This window comes from Aythya fuligula, chromosome 3 (genome assembly GCF_009819795.1).
Source record: "Aythya fuligula isolate bAytFul2 chromosome 3, bAytFul2.pri, whole genome shotgun sequence".
Lineage (NCBI taxonomy): Eukaryota > Metazoa > Chordata > Aves > Anseriformes > Anatidae > Aythya > Aythya fuligula.
In genome coordinates this window covers 31270409-31289431 of record NC_045561.1, presented here as the reverse complement: position 1 = coordinate 31289431, position 19023 = coordinate 31270409, and the positions used below count along the sequence as shown (strand labels likewise).

The following is a 19023-nucleotide window of genomic DNA, read 5'->3' as shown; positions in this document are numbered from 1 at the left end:
ATTCTGCATTAGTGCTCGTAAGGGGGTCATCTCCTTCTCGCCTTGTCTGTTGAAGATGTTGAGGAGGTGTCCAGGTTCATGTTTCAGCTTTGGGAATGGGGTCAAGAGTCTTGATTAGGGACAGTTCTTACTCTGTTTTGTGTGAGAGGAGGCAGTGAGATGACTCCTTTAGCTCTTTTGTGTTGCTTTTTTTTTTTCTTCTTTAGGCAGTGACTTTGGTATATTTTTCCCGGCTCAGAATTTGCACCTTTTGGTTGTCTGTAGGTGCTCTTTTTGCTATTAGCAGCTCTGATCCATGAAGTACTGATGAACGTACTTGGTTGTAAAGCCAATATCATCTGATGTATGTCATCTTCATATTTTCATGTGATTTTCAAAGCTCTATGTTGTTCTACTATACTTCATACTAATACTACAATTTTTATTTCAGAGTCACTACAATCTATGATAAAAGCAGAATTTGACCAGTAATGGAGCTGGCTCATAGTTTGTTGCTGAATGAGGAGGCGCTAGCACAGATCACAGAAGCAAAGAGGCCCGTCTTTATCTTTGAATGGTTAAGGTTTTTGGATAAAGTGCTGGTAGCTGCTAACAAGGTAAGTGGTGTTTTTTTTCCTTTTTCTAAAACATGTATTGATTTTAATATAGAGAAAGCGAATAGATAATATTCAGATAACTGTCTGATCATAACTGTCTGATCCCAGATTCAGCCTCCGTTTTAGTTTGTTGCTTTTAAGTGTTTAACTGTAGGCAGTCAGAGTGACTCTTGCATAAACCACTTAGTTTGGTTCCTTTTCTAAAGTGTCATAAAGTGTCATAAGGTGAAACCTTCCCTTCTGGTGTAGGGATTCTTGATGGTAAAGGGGATTAAAAGATGTTCTGTGCAGGTAATACTGTAATTTTAGTAAGTCATTTAAAGAATGTAAAAAATTACTTAAAGTAACATCCAATTCTGATCATTTAGCATCTGTCTCTGCTGTTACTGGGTGTATCTAAAGCCTCTCTGAATTATGGGGAAATGAGAGTGGTATAAAGTTTACTTCAGTCTCTTGTATTTTTGCTGGGTGTTGTTTGAAACAAGACTTACTGTGTTAATTTTTGGTCCGTTAACAGACAGATGTCAAGGAAAAGCAGAAGAAACTAGTAGAACAGCTAACAGGACTCATCAGCAGTTCCCCAGGGCCACCTACGCGAAAACTGCTAGCAAAAAATCTGGCTGCTCTCTACAGCATTGGAGACACATTTACTGTTTTTCAGACACTTGACAAGTGTAATGATATCATCAAGAGCAAAGATGACACGGCAGCCTACCTGCCCACAAAACTGTACGTTCAGTATTACTGGGGAAAGGGGAATGATTTTTTTAAGCAAAGTGGTCATGGATGTTACAGAAAAATCTGCCTGTATATGTGCATGTTTACTTATATTGTTCATGCTTTGGTGGAGTTTATATATGATTGGTGTAGCAGGAAAAAAGAGCAATATGGAGGTTGTGGAGGGCAGGATTTGAAGGTGACAGATACACTTCTGTCTGAAAGTTCGATACTTTCCTCTAGGCAGAGGAGTATCTTATGTTTCTTCACGTGCTTGTGCAGTGGAGAGGATGGCAGTAGTTATGCAACGTATAAATAATGCAGTGAAGCAATTCCACCAGTTTTATTGGTGATTGAGCCCAAGTACCCAATTTATGATAGAGCCTGCAGATCGTCAAGCAGGAGCAATTGCCAAGGGAATTGTAACCAAGTGTAGAAGCTTCCCCCCACCTCGAGCATTGCTTGCTTCCATTCCCCTGTCGTAATGTACTGCTTAAGTCTCTCAGAGTCTGTACGCTTGGATGTGGGCGTGCATGTAGATGTGATCCAGCTTGTCTTCATGTATAGGAGCAGAGTCTCACTGGTAGGAATCTGGTTAATGCCACAAGCAACATCTGTTGAAGCTGCTTTAGGGCCCTACCACCTGTGGGGTATCATGTCATATATTCACGGTGTCTAGCAAACCTCCATTTGGGCTGCCTTCAGGCATTACCATAACGGGGTGTAACAACGAAATTTGAAGTAGTCACCGTTTGTGGTGATACTGTCCTTCTTTCATCTGAAACTGTTGCAACTCTGTGAGAAACACCTATAAGTAGAATAGGCTTAGTACTGTCACATGCACAGAAATTCATGCTACCTGTTTAAGTGATAATCAAAAAGGTCTTTTTTTTTTTTTTCTATAAGGTTTCAAGCTTTAGTTTTTCATGTTTGTGTAGAAGAGTTGTGTAGGAGACGTGCCAGTTAAGCAGTAGGCTGTAATCAGTTTGTAACACAGTTTTGAGGGGAAAAAAAAAATCCAAGAATTTCAGTTTGTTTTTTTTTTTTTAATTTTATTTTTTATTTTTTTTTTAAAAAAAAGACTTATTTCTTCATAGTGAAAATGTGCATTTTTTTCAGGATCTATGTCTGTAACTGCCCTGGAGCAATCTGCATATCCAACTGCACTACACTGCTTCCTAATCAAAAATGTCCTGGAAAGGAAAAAAATATATATAAGTGTTTTTGGATACAGTGATTTTTTCAGGGTGTCCATATGTGTTACTGTGTTAGTGCACTATAACTTAAGATACATAAGTTCTTAGGTTTGAAAAAAAAATCTCTCAGTATCTATGAAAATGTACCAAATACATTAGGGAGTGGGGCGTTTCTAGTTCACAACTTTGTTTACCAAGCACCTGTTAATAGAACACAAAATCCTGGTCTTGCTGAGATTTCAGCATGTACTCGTCTTCTCCAGAATTTCTGTGTAGATAATGTAGATCATGTAATAATATCCATTCAAATACGTGTATGTCTTTTTTTTTCATAGGGCTGCTGTGGCATGTGTTGGAGCATTTTACGAAAAAATGGGCAGAATGTTGGGTAGTTCTTTTCCAGAAACAGTGAATAATCTCTTAAAATCTCTGAAAAGTGCAGAGGTAAGTTTTGAAATATTTTACATTTGTGGTCTTGGTTCCATTTAGACTATGCTATGTAGAAAAATGCAAATTACTTGTATCAAGGTAAGCGTGTAAGTGGATTTGTTCTGCAGAGGGAGGGTTGAGAGTCTTGTTATATGCATAGTATAGTAGTTGCTTTATTGTGGCCTCAGTAATTAAAATTGCGAAATGGCTGTATGTACCATTTGAAGGACTGCATTAGTATTTCCACTTGTGTACCTTGTGTAAATGTTCAATTGTTTAAAAATTAAAAAGAAATACTTAAGTTTTTCAACAAAAAAAAATTATGCAGATTGTCAGCAGGATACGTTCTGCCCTGAAAAGAGAGCGTGTATCATCATACTGAGAGAATGTGTTGTGGGTTGTCAGTGGGGCTGATACGACCGAAATAGCTCCGTTTCTTTTGAAATATATGACAGGTTGGAAAGGAGTGCTGATTGTGTAGATCTTGATTCCTGCTTGTCACAGAAAATGTATATGCAGTAATAAACATGAGTAATCCCACTGCTGGAGATAAAGGGGGGACTTATAACAGCGTTGACTATATCAAATAAGTCTGCATTTTGTCCTGACATTAGTTTTCTTCAGCTGTGCCCTTGTATGCTGTGATATCTATATATACAGATAATTTTTTTTTGTGCCCTCTAACTTTAGGTACCTGCCTGTGTGCAGGTATGGTAAGAATCTGTTGACTGTTTGGGCTTCACATTTTCTTATATCATTTGCTTGGGGTTTTGTTTATTTGTTTGTTTTTCCTGAGGCTACGGCAGTTGGGACAGAACAGAAGCGACTTATTTTGGGTCAATTTGTTGGACTATTTGGCCTCTTCTTAATTTATGTGGCACTAGAAGCAGTTCTAGTAAGGTCGTATCTAATGCTTACTGCCATCTCATGCCAGCCAAGTAATGGTTGTACCAGACTTCAGTGAAGTGTTAGCAATGCTTACAAAAATATGCATGTACAGAAGTAGGAAAATGTGGAAATAGCACTTAAATCAAGTGCCAGGTGTTTATGTCTGTGTTTTTGCATAAATGCTTCTTATGTGTGCAGTCTCAGGGCCGCAGTGAAATCCTGATGAGCTTACAGAAAGTCTTAAGTGGCCTTGGAGGAGCAGCAGCTTCTTGTCACCGTGATATTTATAAGAATGCCCGCTCTCTGTTGACAGACAGATCTATGGCTGTACGATGTGCAGTGGCCAAGGTGGGTGAATTTCTCCCCCAGTTCTAGAAATTCTTTGTTCTGTGACTGTGAAGTGTCTGCATCTGAACTTTGACCTGTTGCTTATCATGGGAAACTTGACCATTGCTTGGGAGAGATAAGTCCTTACTGGTTAATACCGAAGGCTCAGGCATTTGACTTAGTGCTTCACATGTACTGAGGTACAGCGGTATTGGCTTCCACTCTTGATAAATAAATAATGAAAGAGTAAATTAACTGTGGGTCACAGTAGGAGAGATTTTGAGTAACACAGTTGCTTTTTTTGTGTTTTCCTTTTACTTTTTAATTTGTGTCAACCTATTCCATGATTATTCTGATTGTTCAGATAAGTTTTCAGTTAATTGGGAGTGTGAGGAAAAAAGTCAAGATATTAATATTAAAATACTTGCTGAATAAACCTGACAATTACACCAATACCTAGATAAAGGGTAAGAATAGTCTCTATTGGTGCTCAGCAAGTTTTTTTTTTTTTTTTTCTCTTCCTCCTTCAGTGTCTGCTGGAATTACAAAATGAAGCGGTGTTTATGTGGACAGCTGAACTAGAGAATGTTGCGACCCTGTGCTTCAAAGCTCTGGAAAACTCAAACTATGGCGTGCGAGTTGCAGTGTCAAAGCTGTTGGGGACAGTCATGGCTACAGCATTGATACCAAAACAAGCAACAGGTATGTTCCTTCTGGATTGTATTTCCAAATGGACAAGCTGCATCTTCAGTGTCATGTTATGTGACAGTGTTGCATGATACATTGTTATTCTAGTACATAGACATGTGTAGTTGATTTGTTTGGTTTTATAAGCTCTTAGCTTAAAAAAAAAGTAAAGTGTTCAGTTTTGCTGTTGTAGTTGGGGGGAAAAAAAAAGTCAAGCTATCAAAATCATTTGGGAATAGTAGCTTATTTTGTAAGCATAAAAAGCAGCTGCTACCTGAAATGTTGTCTAGATTTATGTTGCAAGACAGTTTTGAATTGGTAATAGAGATTTTGAGATGATTGCTTGTGTTGTTTGGAGCTTTAAGATTAAATGATTGCTTTTCTCTTCGCAAAAGTGATGCGGCAGAATGTGAAGAGAGCTACACTTGAGGAAGTCTTGGAACTTATGGCCACTGGATTTTTGCGGGGAGGGTCTGGTTTCCTAAAGAGTGGTGGAGAGATGTTAAAAGTAGGAGGATCTGTCAACAGGGAAGTGCGAGTTGGTGTTACTCAGGTTTGTGATAAGCTTTGTATTCTGTAGTATTTTAGTATCTGTAGTATTTATTTATTTTAAATTAAGTAACATTTGTACATTAACTGTAACTCTTTTAGGATTTATTTGTGGTCTTTGTTTATAATAACTCACAAGGCTAGTTTGGCTCACCTGGTTTGTGGATGTATATATATAGTGTCATTCCTCTAAGATACGTTATTCCTGTTGATTCAAACATGTGCTTAGGAATGTTTATTTGATTTAATCAGTGTGTTTTAGGTGTGATTAGCTTGTTTAAAAAAAAAAAAAAATTGAAAAATTAGCATCTTAAAGACTGGCTCCCTGTTTTCATTCTATTTCCTTTTAGACAGGGAAAATACTTCTCTCCTTTTGTGTGTGCTGGTTCTCCTGGTTGCTGCGTCAAGTTTGCTGCCCTAGCTTGTTAAATTATGTTTCTTCTCTCCATATGTCTTTTCTGAGTAGGTGAAATCTGAATACAGAAGCTTTCCTTTTCTAATAGAGGAAGGTAGCAGCAGCATAACCTCAAATTCAGGCATTCCCAGTCTGACGTGTATTTCAATATGCTGCAGTATCTTAACAGAACTCACTTTTTTTTTTTTTAATCCTAGGGTATTTTGTGAAGCCTTTTTTTTTTTTAAGTCGTTTCTTAGGTGAACTTGTCAAATGCTCAGTCTTGATCATAAATTAAAACGTGTTCATGTTGCTATTTGCATTATTATTATTTAAACACATTTTTAAAAAGAGACATATTTAGAGCAATGTACAGGCCTTGTCATCAAGAGCATTTTGCACTTCAAAGTATACGTAGCAGTATTGGAGCTGCTCTTGGTACTGGAAGCAATTTGGCTTCAAAGGCTTGGCTGATGGGTTGATTCATCCTGCTTAGCCCTATTAAGGTTGCATATAACTGCCCCTGCTATCACTACTGTACTGCAATATGCATGGATATTACTTCAGTTGTTAGGCTCTTGTTTCTGTTTTAATTGGATCTGTATGTAACTTCTGAATTTGCAGGCCTATGTTGTCTTTGTTACAACATTAGGAGGTCAGTGGTTGGAGCGCAACTTTGCTACGTTTTTGTCCCATGTGCTCGATCTGGTCTCCCATCCTCGTGCAACCCAGACCCACGTGGAAGCAGTGTATTCTCGAAGATGCGTGTCCTTTATCCTGAGAGCAACTGTGGGCAGCTTACTGGGGGAGAAAGCACAGATTGCAGCTGCCAAAGATATATGTCAAGCTATTGGTAAACAAATGAAAGCAGTGGGTGAGAAACTTTTTTTTTTTTTTTTTTCTGTATTTGAGAGCTGTTGAAAATCATTGTTGTTACATCATCTCAACCTTTTTTCTTTCTTCTACTGTGAGAAGTAATTTTATTGCTATGGTAAAAAATAATTCATCTGCTTTCTGTTTGAAATTTTTTATCCAAAATGTAACTTGTACTTAAAAGGTGACTGTGTAAAAGTGTCTTGTTATCCTCTGTCTGGTGGATTTTGGAATTGCATTTGCTTAGAATGCAAGATGGGGAACAGAAGTGTGTTTTTGCGATTAATCTTGGGATAGGTTGTATTGAAAGTTGGGCGGAGTACTGCTGAAGAACATGTAGGTCAGATAACATCCTTGTATATCCCCTGCTAATATCCATGCTGATACCCAGCTGGATTTTATAGGTGACACATAAAGATGTAATCTGAAAACCGGAATTAGAGAGGATAACTATGGCCTCTTGAATATGTAATCTCTCATTTTATGAGAGATTACATCATGATTACACATCTCAAAACTATCATTTGTTTCTTATAAAACAGTTAATTTGAGCTAGAGATTGAGAAGGGAAGCTGGAATTGCACAACAGTGCATTTAGCAAACAACTTTTTTTTCTTCTAATGCCACCATCTAATTTGTTTTTAAAATTGATGTTTAATGTATGGAATTGCAATTGTTTTTAAAATTTTTGCAGATTATTCTCTTAACTTTTTTTGGTAGGGAAGGTATGTCTGAAGTTGGAACTTTAATATTTATTGCAGTCGGAACCCTTGTGCTCCCAGGGGAGAGTCTATCAGAAATGATAGTTCTGAGATAAAACGGTTGCAGAAATTACTCCTCCTGCCACCTGCTTATCAAAGTTAGAGAGAATTCCGTTATGTTTTTGGATGATGGGATGACCTGCTTTTTTTTTTTATATATATTTTCCAATGAATTTGATAAGTTAGAGGTATTTTTACTTGGTAATGATTGCTTCCCTTCATATAAGGGGGATCTTTTGTTAAATTTATAGTGTAGAAGATACATAAATTTTAAGCTGATATTGAAATCCATTTTCTTAGAAGTGACAGTTGCAGCTTCCTTACCCATCAGGTAAGGAATCCCATCCCTTACTCTGTTGCTCCTGGGACATTGTGCAGGAGAAAAAAACATGAAGTGAGATCTATGAAATTAATTGGATAGCTCTAAGATCATTAATAGTTATGATAATTTTTTAATATTGCTCTGATTTAATTTTTTTTTTAAGTTTTATTCCATATATATTCATGCAAATTCATATACAGAATCTAGATGTGACAAGATTGTGGTCCTAATTACTTCATCTGTAGGTATGTGTGTATACATAGATACAATACACACATGCTGCATGTGGATATGCTTACTTTTGCTGGGTTACAGTATGAATCCTACCTCTTAGTGCAGCGCCATCCACAGCAACTTCTGGGCATGTGTTTTTCATGGACTCTGGATGATTATGTTTGGCTGGTAGCTTTAAAACTTATTTTTCTTCAGGATGCATTTGCTTTGTGAGCTCATGCTACAGGCAAACTTGTGTTTTTATTATAATATTTAGGGTTGATGTTAAAACTCAGTTTTCCCTTCCTATCCTGTATATGTTATATCCTGTATATGTGATTCAAATGGTAGTTAAACGAGATACTTTTCTTTTCTGCAGAAGCAGTTGTAAATGATGCTAACAGTGAAAATAAAGCAGGAGCTGCCGATATAGCTGCAAGCCAGCATGTAATGGTGTGTGCTCTCCAAGAACTGGGTAGTCTGGTTCAGAGTCTGAATGCCACTGCATCTCCTCTTATTCAAGAACCCTCTATAGGTATGCAGGTAAACTTAAATAGGTTGAGATATTTGAGCAGTGGATATGAAATATGATTACAATCTAGTTAAATAGAAAACTAATGTGTAAGAAAGAAATCAATTAAACTGTCATCCCCTGTAGTACTCTCTATAGCTGAGTTTGTGCTGCTCACTGTGTATAGTACCCTAACTTTTAGTTTGACAGTTTCAAGTATTTTTTTTGATGGAAGTTTTGCCTAAAGCTCCTTTTCAGGATGAGTAAAATTGTGATTTTTAGCATCAATGAGTTTCCAATAATGGTATTAAAGGAAATAGATTGTTTTACTGTACAAGGTCTGAAATACATGCTTCTGGAAAGCAGTATTTCCTTGATAGATTTTATTTTTTTTAACCTGAAGACTAGGGGCATTTTGTCAGGAGATGAAGCTGTGGATAGTCCCGTTTAAAAAGCTTGTTATTTAACCTGAGTTGACCAGGGCTGGTGTGGGATTTTCTTCTTGCTTGTTTTAACATCTGAATCCACATTTGTAATGTGGAACTGTAGTCCTTATTTTTTTATTTTATTTTATTTTTTTTGGTTTGTGGATACCCATGTTTTTTTCCAGCGGAACTGCAAGCTAATGCTAATAATGCTTCTGGGTTTCCTTAAAGAAAAAGGCAAAGTTATAAAAACTCAAGTACTGCAGTTCTGGCATTCTTAAATTTCATGTTGCCTGTCTAATATTGATGCAGTTTACGTGTTTACGCATGTGAAAAAACATATTGTAATTTTAAAACTATAAACTCTTTCCTGTAGGCCTGTTGGAGACAGTAACTTCAGTTCTTCTTCATCCCAGCATGGCTGCTCGACTTGCTGCCGCATGGTGTTTGCGGTGTGTAGCTGTGGCGTTGCCTTTTCAGTTGACTCCGTTTTTAGATAGATGTGCAGAAAGACTCAACAATCTGAAGACTTCCCCTGAAGCTGTCAGTGGCTACAGTTTTGCAATGGCTGCTTTATTAGGTGGTGTGCATCAGTGTCCCTTAGGCATTCCTCATGCTAAAGGAAAGGTGAGATAATTATCTTCAGGTGGGAGTGCACAGAGAGAGCTTTTTTTTTCAAGAAGTAATTGTTTTGTAAAATGTCTAACATAGTAACAAGTTAAAGGGTCATGAAATTGGCCTTGTACCTAGCAAGAGCAATGGTCAGAGTGCTTGTTTGTAGCATTTCAGTTAAAATATTTACCAGCTTTTTTTTCCCATCCCTCTTCCAAATTTGCATTCTTGTTGGTCATATTAATGAATAATTACTCAAAAGAATGTTACTGTCTGTATTGTCATGTGCAAAGGCCAATTATCTGTATGAAATGTAACCTGCTCTTTATAGAAGATCGATTTAAATTTTACATAAGATTAGTAAGAGTGAATTTGTAGGAGTGGCTTAGTTTATTTTTTTGAAATCCATTTTTATGACATTGCAGATGGTGGTTAGTATTGCTGAGGATCTGTTACGAACTGCTGCACAGAACAGCAGACTTTCCTTGCAACGGACTCAAGCTGGATGGCTTTTACTTGGAGCACTTATGACTTTAGGTTTGTAAAAACAGTTGTATTTGGTTTTGTTATAATGCTTGCCCAACGTTTCTGGTTATCCACTCTAGCAAATAGTTGCTATGTATAATCAGTACAGTGTCTAGTACTAGGGCATTGATACCACTGGAAGCAGTGTTAGTTCATTTGTGTCAGCGGTGATGTTCATGATGCAGAAATACTAGAGTTCATGTAAGCTGAAGGGTAATAGAAGGTGACATAACTTTAAAAAAAAAAAAAATCTACTCTGGTTGTTTTTGCTTTGTTTTGGAAACCTAGCATTTAGTCATTCTATGAAAAGTACTAATCAGTTCAGTGGTGCACAAGAAACAAACTGCAAATAAAATATAATTAGCCTTTCAATAAGCTGCAAGCATATCATGGGTGAGCAGCAATACTGATTAGGGGTGTTAACAGTTTAAAAGCTATTCAGTTGTCTTTAAAAACAAAACAAAGCAACCTTATGTACGACTGTTTATTTATGCCATCACAGAAATATTGGATGCTATATTTTGACAGGTTATAAAGTGAATTTTATGAATTTTGCAGCAATCTTTTTTTGTTCATTTGTTTCTGGTTTTATAATGGAAAATGTGATAAAGCTTTGATATGTCCTTCAGTATCTTGATCTCTCAGCAAATGCCATTTATGTTTTGTATTCTCTACATCATTCCATTGTTGCCAACATTTTGCTAACAGTGTAGCACTATTTTGCTTGTCCTCCAATATATTTGTAATGCACTTGCATTGGATTTTTTAGAGCTTTTTCAGAAGCTTGCTTTAAATTTGACTGAAAACTATGTTTATAGTCAGTAACTGTCATTTATTTTTCTATCATATGAATAAGTTGCAATAGGCTAAGGAGCTTGCCTTCATAACAGTAATATAAAAATAAGACTTAAAAGTCAGAATAAAAAGACAAGTGTCAGCAGTTACATATATGATTCAGCATATAGATTTGGCTAGTCCCTATTTTTAGTACTAATATCAACAAACAGACTTACCTTCACTGTATAGAACATTTGTAACCTATGAATGAGAGAACAGTGAAGAATAAAGGAGATTCAAGTAGGGAGATGTAGGAAGAGAAGGGAAGTAAGAGAAAAATAGTTATAAGAGCAGATGCCTTCATGGCAGATTTTTTGTGCTTAGTTTAATACAAATTTTTATTATACAGTCTTCTATTGATTTATTTTTATAAATAGGTCCTTCTGTTGTTCGATATCATCTCCCTAAGATGTTGCTGCTATGGCGAAATGTGTTTCCACGTTCTCTGAAGGAGCTGGAGGCAGAAAAGGCAAGAGGGGATTCTTTCACATGGCAAGTAACATTGGAAGGCCGTGCTGGAGCTCTGTGTGGTAAGAATTTGAAATTTCAAAATTTACAAGCACACAGTAAAACAGAACATGGTCCTAAATATTATAGAGAAATCTGCCTTAGCTTCCCTTCTTTCTCTGAACATGAGTAAGACTTGTCAAATTTTCACCAGGGACCTATTTTTGGTATGTAGTCTTATGAATATGTCACACATGGAATAAATATTTTTAATTGCTGCTTTTTTATATCCTCTTAGGATCTGTACGTTGCTTTATACTTCTGAGTAAAATTTTAATTTATATTTTGTTAATAGCTATGAGAAGTTTTGTTGCTCACTGTCCTGAGCTCCTTACTGAGGATGTGATCAGGAAGTTGATGACACCCATAGAATGTGCCATGACAATGATGTCACAGTAAGTAGACAGTTTAAAAAAAAAATAGAATGTATTTGTGTTACCTTTAGAAGCACATTGTGAGATAAAGAAATGGTCTTTTGAAAAAAATATATACATATATTATATATATATATATGTATATATATATAATATATATTATATAATATATAAAATATAATAAATATATATTATATTATATTATATAATAAATATATATTATATTATATATTTTATAATATATATATTATATATATATACATATATATATCTCAGTACTGAGAGGAAGTTACTGGTCTATTCTTCTGCTGTTTCTGCTTTTTGTTTATGTTTATTTTTACCCAGAGCTGAAATACTAGGACTACTTTGTTTTAATTCAGGTTCCCAATTTTTGTTTTCTTAACTGTGTTTTGGATTTTCAATGAGCTTTTTTACTTCCAGGTTTGCTTCATGTTGAAAAGACAAGAAAGTTAAGTTACTGGTATACTAGATGTTAACCAATAAATATACTTTTACAAAAGGTACTAATTAAAGGATTTGAAATATTTTACAGAATAAAAGATAAAACACAGGTTGGGCTTCTTTGTTGTTGTTGTTTTCTTTTGTTTAAGCAGCAGTTTAAATTGAAATTTTTTTAAATTTATTTTTTTGGAATTATTTCCAAGAATTAGTTATTTGAGTAATGCTGAAGTAACTCATCAGAGTAGTTTGTTGAACACTGTTTTCCTTTTCTGGCTAGTGGCATATCTTCTCAAAAGAAATAAGAAATATTCTTTTCAGTAACTGCAATGTTTCTGTCTGTCTCTGTTTTTGGATACTGTAGCATTCCATCGGTAATTAAAGCACATGGAGCTCATCTGAAAGCTAGTGCAGCGATGGTCCGTTTAAGACTTTATGATATATTGGCTTTATTACCTCCAAAGACATATGAAGGTATGTTGGTTTTTTTTTTTGACAGTGATTGTTAAAGTAAAAGTTGTACTTTGAGTGTCTTTTTGGTGATATCTTTATTTGACCAGCCATGTAGCACTAGGTGGCTGAGTAAAAAGTACACATCTGTCTTTTCCTAAAAGTTTAAAAAAGCAAATTGAGTCCAACCAGGCATATATAAAGACTTCCACAGAACTGCAGTTTCAACCAAATATCTGTTTCCTTGCTTAAATGTGCAAACATTTATTAATTCATTATGTCTACATGATCATGTGGATGAGCCAGATTTTGCAGAATCTGGATTGTCATCCTGAGGGGGCTGGCCTGATCTGTAGCTGAAATGTTTTGGATAAAAAGCAATAATGATACTTTTTAATGTCTGTTGTCTTAGGATCATTTAATGCACTTCTTCGTGAATTGGTAGCAGAATTTACTTTGACAGACAACTCTGCTAATACAACCACATCACTCCTGAGGTCTCTTTGTCATTACGATGACAGTGTTCTTCTTGGCTCTTGGCTGCAGGAAACTGATCATAAGTCCATTGAAGACCAGGTAATGTAAAAACAGAAGAATATGAATACAAAAAAGAAGCAAGTGTTGCTATGGGAATCTCTCTTGATAAAGTTTTTCAGATAAGCTACCAGTGTTGACACAATTACCTTTTTTTTTTTTTTTTTTGTACGGCTCCTGGAAACAAATGGCACACTGGGAACAATTCATTAATTCATTCACTATGTTCTCTAGACAAATAACTGTTCTGAGAATTGGCTGAACTGTGCCATCATAAATTTTTGCAGCTCAACTTCTCAGAAATGTCCTGGGTGAGATGGGGAGCTGAAAACGCTGCTTCTGCTGCAGTCTATTTAATAATGGCAAGATTTCTCAGAAAGCAGCTGCTTGGTCACATTTTAGTTTTTAATCATATCAAAGTCTCAAGAGAAGTTTACTCTTTCCCAACCTTTTAAGAAGAATATAGAGCTACAAGACTCATGTTTTGTTTCATGATGAGATAATGAAAAAGCTGTGAAAACTTTTTTTTTTTTTTTTTTTTTTAAAGAAAGTAGTCAATTGATTAGATGTGTTTCCTGAAAGAATGATGGTTAGGAAGTATTTTCATGGTGATAGGAATGCTAGTAATCATAATACCATTTCTAAATTTTTCTGGGTAGAGAATCATTACAACCCAAATGGACCATTTAGTATACTGTATTGTAACTCAGTGCTCTGAGTGAATGAATAATCTTTTTTCTGAAATGTTGGTTTGTGGTCAGAAGCTGCTACTTCAGAAGGTGCTATGGGTATCAGAAATTAAATACATACATGTATCTGATTTCCATATCCTCTACCAGGAGTCATAGTTTGTGCACTTACCCAGATGCTAACTGGTTTTACCCTCAGGGATTTAACTGGCCCTGTAAATGCTAATGCATGCGTGCATGGAGGCACTGCAGTTGCTTTTAATTGTTTGTAAGGTAGTTTATTGTTCTTAGCTACTGCATACATCTTTTGGTTATCTCTAGATAAGATTTTTATTTGCAAAGGTATATTCAGAGGTATTCACATATTATGTGGCATTTTGCAGCTTCAGCCTAACAGTGCATCTGGAAGTGGTGCTTTGGAGCATGATCCATCTTCGATTTATTTGCGTATCCCTGCTGGTGAAGCTGTACCTGGCCCCCTTCCGCTAGGAGTATCTGTCATCGATGCATCTGTGGCTCTTTTTGGTGTGGTTTTTCCTCATGTCTCTTACAAACATAGGTCAGTTTACATTTATATTCAAATTCAAAATTCAATGAGGTCTGTACTGTTTTTAGCTATGAAAAGATCTGGCTGGGGAACTGCAGAGTAGCTACGTATCTAGATTGTTCATTGTACTCCTGATCTTGGTATCTTTTAGGGAATGCTCCTCACAGTAACACTTCACAGCATGAGGTTAAATGGGAAAAATAATAGGAACAGTAATAGGAACATGGAACCTAACATTGTTTTGAATGGTAGTGGAGAGGCAGCATTTTTCCAGTCTTGACCTCATAACTTTCTAGTTATACAGCCAAATGTATCTGAATAATGGCTTTCTCTTTGTGGTGTTTTTTCCAAAAATGGGGATGAATTAATCTAAAAGAAGAGTCAGCAAAGTGACGTTCAAAATAACACTACCTTTTCTGCCTAAGGTGAATGCCTTCTGCAGCCCCTGAAGCATAAATTCTATGACCCAACTTAAAAGGCCTTTTGGTTGTGTGCAGTTTTTACCAGCTGTGTTTTGGTTTGCATTTTGAAAGAATGTCACTTAAATTATGTTCTTTGTTTTAGATTACAGATGTTGGATCACTTTGCTGAATGTGTCAAGCAGGCTAAAGGTGTTCGACAGCAAGCTGTGCAGCTTAATATCTTTACTGCTGTTCTTAGTGCCTTGAAGGTAAAACCTGTGAACTTGTAGTAGATACGGAAATTCAGCAGTTTAGTTTGTAGACTTGTGTTCTGTACAAAAGGCTGTTAGAAGAACATTGCTGAAGTTAATACTTAAACTTTTGGAAACAAAACCCAGACCTTGCAAATTCCCTCCCTCTCTCCCCTCCCCTCTTTTCAGATGTTCTTTGTTTTAGCTCATCTGCATGTATGAGTACAAAGAATAGATGAGATTCATGTCTGTATAGTATTGTCTTTATCTTCTTTTTCACCGCTCTAATTTTCTTTGCACTGTACTTAGGGATTTAAATACTTTGTCATACATACTCAAAAAAAAAAAAAAACACCCCTCATATCTTTGCAGATGAGTATTGTGCAGGTGAGGCTCACGGAAACACAAAGATAAACTTGGGTCTCCATTTTAGATGTCTGAACTATTTATTCTTTAGACTCCTTAATATAATATAGAATTTTAAATGCTTATGCTCAAGTCCCACTGACTTCATTACAATTATTTGTGCTCTATCTGTGCTTGGAAATCTATCCTCATGCTATGAAGTCAGGAATCTAGACAGTAAGTGAGAGAAATACTTGGTTTCAGTGACTTGTATTACCTCGAGGCTCTGTGGAACAGTGTCTCAGTGTAAGATTTTCTTTCTACTTGTCAAATTTATTAAGGTATTTCAAGATTTTTTTCTGATGTTCTGTATGGATTTCCAATTCATGAGTCTGTCAGATTTTCCCCCATTATGTCATCATCCTTCAGCTTCAGGGCAACTGAGTCCTGTGCACTGAGGAAGCTGTCCTTATGGAAGTGTTAGACTGTAATTAAAGATTGGATGGGTTTCTTCTTGTCTGACCTTTGCCATCCAAACAATGACTGCCTATCTTCAGCTGCTTTTTAATGGGTCTCTGATCCCCACTTGATGGGGTGAGAGGACTGTCTATGGAGAGTGAATTGTCCCACTTCTTTTAGGATGCAATGACACACTCTTCGCCCTTGACTATAAGATAATTACCCAGGCTTTTTAGCCTAGGTGTCTCATGCTTTAGATAGTGAATGGCTCCCTCTTCAGTTTGGTTCCTAGCTTTCAATTAAGGCACCTCAGCCCTGATGTACAGCTGAAGGGCATACTGCTGTGTTTTAACTCAGCAGGCAGCTAAGCACCATGCAGCCACCTGCTCACTCTCTGTCCCTCCCCACCAGTGGGACTGGGGAGAGAATCGGACTGGGGGTGTGGAGAAGTAAAAACTGTTAGGTTGAGATAGTTTAATAGGATGGAAAATGAGGGGAAAATAATATTAATGATAAAAGAATACACAAAGCAATTGTAAATCAAAACACAGCACCATAGCAGTTATTAGGAAGAAAATTAACTCTATCCCAGCTGAAACCAGGACACAAGCCCATTTATGTATGTGATCTGGAGCATTTTAATTAGAGTATTCTGGGAACTGGACTGCAAAATCCTGGCAGACTTGGGCAAAACACATTTTCGTATGAACCTTTAGTTGGATAAAGTTTTTATAGTAGCAGCAAAAGTCAGTTTCCCCCCCCCCCAAAAGCTGCCTGTGAAATGTCAAGTCTTTATGTAGAACTTAGTAGAGTTTTTGAAAAGAAAGTTGTCACAGATCTCACACTGGCAAAGGCTTCTCTTCCTTGCTTTGTCCTTAGAAATATGAGCCATGCTGAAACATGAGACAAGTTGAAAGCTATTTTCTGAGAAAGGAGCTTGGGATTTCCCATGCCATGCCAAAAGGCCAAAGAACTGTCAAAAGTTTAAGAGCTGAAATGAGGATTTCAGAACAGAAAATGAGAATCTATGGTAGAGCCATCAGCTTCTTCCTCTATAACACATGCAGTGCTTCACATGTATTTGATTATTTTTCCCAAAGTAAAGACTTCTTTAAAGTTATAATGGAAGGTAGTGTGTTATTAAAGGAATATGGAAACCGGAGAACCTGCAGAAACAGTGTTTAGTGTTATTGCTCTGTAACACACTTATAGCATACAATATACAATTTCAAATATATAAATGTTAAGAAAAAATGTTCTCATGTACTTAAAATCTATTTGATTCTTGAAGAAATGCAACTTAGCTGTGTTTTTTCTGTCTGATAAAGAGATATTACAGTTAAATTTAAAGCACCCCCCCTTCTTTTCTTATCTTTTCCTTTGGTTATCCTGTGTCAAGCCAGCTGCTAGTTAAGATTCAGTAGCATTGAGGTGTGTGTGTGTAACGCTATAATGAATTTGATAACAAAGACTGGTGTAATGCATCTTCTGTATGTGAAATAGGTAGAGTGCTGGCAAAGCTAAGACTGTGTTTTTGAGTTTTAAATATGTAATTTTTAACTGAAGATCTTACAGTAGTGTTGCTCTTTCCTTCCTCCCCTGATATGGAATGTTTGATATTTTTTTTAATTGTTCATGTAGGGTTTAGCTGAGAACAAAAGCACATTAGGACCAGAAGAAGTTCGCAAATCTGCTCTGACGCTGGTGATGGGTGCCCTTGATAATCCGAATCCTATTCTGAGATGTGCAGCAGGAGAAGCTCTTGGCAGAATGGCTCAAGTGGTTGGAGAAGCCACTTTCATTGCTAGAATGGCTCAGTACAGCTTTGATAAGTAAGTTGGCTTTGATTCATAAAGGGAAATAAAATATAGTTTGGAAAATTCTTCTATGAAATAGCATTTTTTTTTTTTTTTTTACTCTTTCTCTCCATGCTTTATTATAAAGATTATATAGGTTTAAGAAATCTTGAAACAGTCTTCAAATTTGGATTTATTTCGTGTGATTCTTCCAGGAATAAAAGTTTATTTGTTACATTACTTGGAATGCAAAATGATACAAATGAAGGGTTTTTCATGAGTTACTTGTAAGGTAACTAAACTGCTTCAGGTAGATAAACTCAGCTTACACTAAGTACGCCTGTAGCATGAATTGTATGATAGAAAGATGTTTTGATGAAATAGAACCACTAACATATCAATTTAACTTACCTACTGGCCCATTTGTTTTTTCTATATTCTGTCATTAACTCTCAGCTCTTTAGAAGGATACCTGGTACATATACCAAGACAACACATTTCCCAATTTCAGCTTAAATTTTAGACATCAGCCAGTCTGTGGATCTGAATGCTCCTACCTCAGGGCTGCAGCATGTCTTTTGGCTGGCCATGCTACATGAATATAGTCTCCTACCTCTGAGTAATTCAATTTTTCTCCATTATTTCATCTTGTAATGAAGTATATCATCTTCATGGTTGTTCCTTGAATTTCCGCTACTGGGACTCTTCCCTTGGTTTCTTATGCAGGACTCAAGTTAACAATGGTTGCCAGTCTGTTGACACTGCCAAACCATTTTTCCATGTATGGCATTTGCATTTACTTTCTTGCTGCTGCTGCTGCTGTTGTTGTTTACTAATGGCTATGAGCGTGCTTCTCTGACATGTATAGACAACCAGGAGAAAAAAATCTTTTTTCTAACTAGGATATCCTTCTTCTATCTCTTTTTTTTTTTTTTTTTTTTCTGATGAGGGTTTTAATTATAGTTGACATGTATGTGACATGCATTCTGAGCAGAAGAATTGTGGAAAACACACAGCGAGTCACTATTTCATGCAGCTAGGTCATTCAGAATGCTATTCGTGTTTTAAGTTCATTAATAAAAATACTACTACAAAAGCTATTGGAAAAATCTCAGAATGCAGCTATAGAAAAAGGCAGCTGTATTAAGCTGTCTGCAGTGGAAGATGAAGCTGTGGATTCCATCATAATTTCTGTGTATGTTTTGTCATTTTTTTTGTTCTTGATTTCTTTTCACTGCAGTGGCCTAGCAATGACTCTTATGATTACTAAATCAGTCTACTGTGAAACATTGGTAAACACTAGGCTCTTTTCCTATATTCTTATACTTCTAAAACACTTGCTCATCTAA

At 36.3% G+C, this 19023-nt stretch overlaps 1 protein-coding gene across 1 annotated transcript in view; it reads left to right on the top strand.

Annotated features, from left to right (window-relative positions):
- HEATR5B (HEAT repeat containing 5B) overlaps positions 1–19023 on the top strand; it is a 54548-nt gene that overhangs the window by 2159 nt on the left and 33366 nt on the right. Inside the window, exons 2-18 of the mRNA XM_032185334.1 lie at positions 431–596; positions 1114–1325; positions 2845–2953; positions 4025–4174; positions 4684–4855; positions 5236–5393; positions 6408–6657; positions 8332–8487; positions 9265–9515; positions 9926–10037; positions 11240–11392; positions 11665–11764; positions 12567–12676; positions 13065–13228; positions 14259–14434; positions 14987–15092; positions 17520–17710. Coding sequence (XP_032041225.1) covers positions 471–596; positions 1114–1325; positions 2845–2953; positions 4025–4174; positions 4684–4855; positions 5236–5393; positions 6408–6657; positions 8332–8487; positions 9265–9515; positions 9926–10037; positions 11240–11392; positions 11665–11764; positions 12567–12676; positions 13065–13228; positions 14259–14434; positions 14987–15092; positions 17520–17710 — 2696 coding nt within the window. The 5' untranslated portion in view covers positions 431–470. The remainder of the gene's footprint in view (positions 1–430; positions 597–1113; positions 1326–2844; positions 2954–4024; positions 4175–4683; positions 4856–5235; positions 5394–6407; positions 6658–8331; positions 8488–9264; positions 9516–9925; positions 10038–11239; positions 11393–11664; positions 11765–12566; positions 12677–13064; positions 13229–14258; positions 14435–14986; positions 15093–17519; positions 17711–19023) is intronic.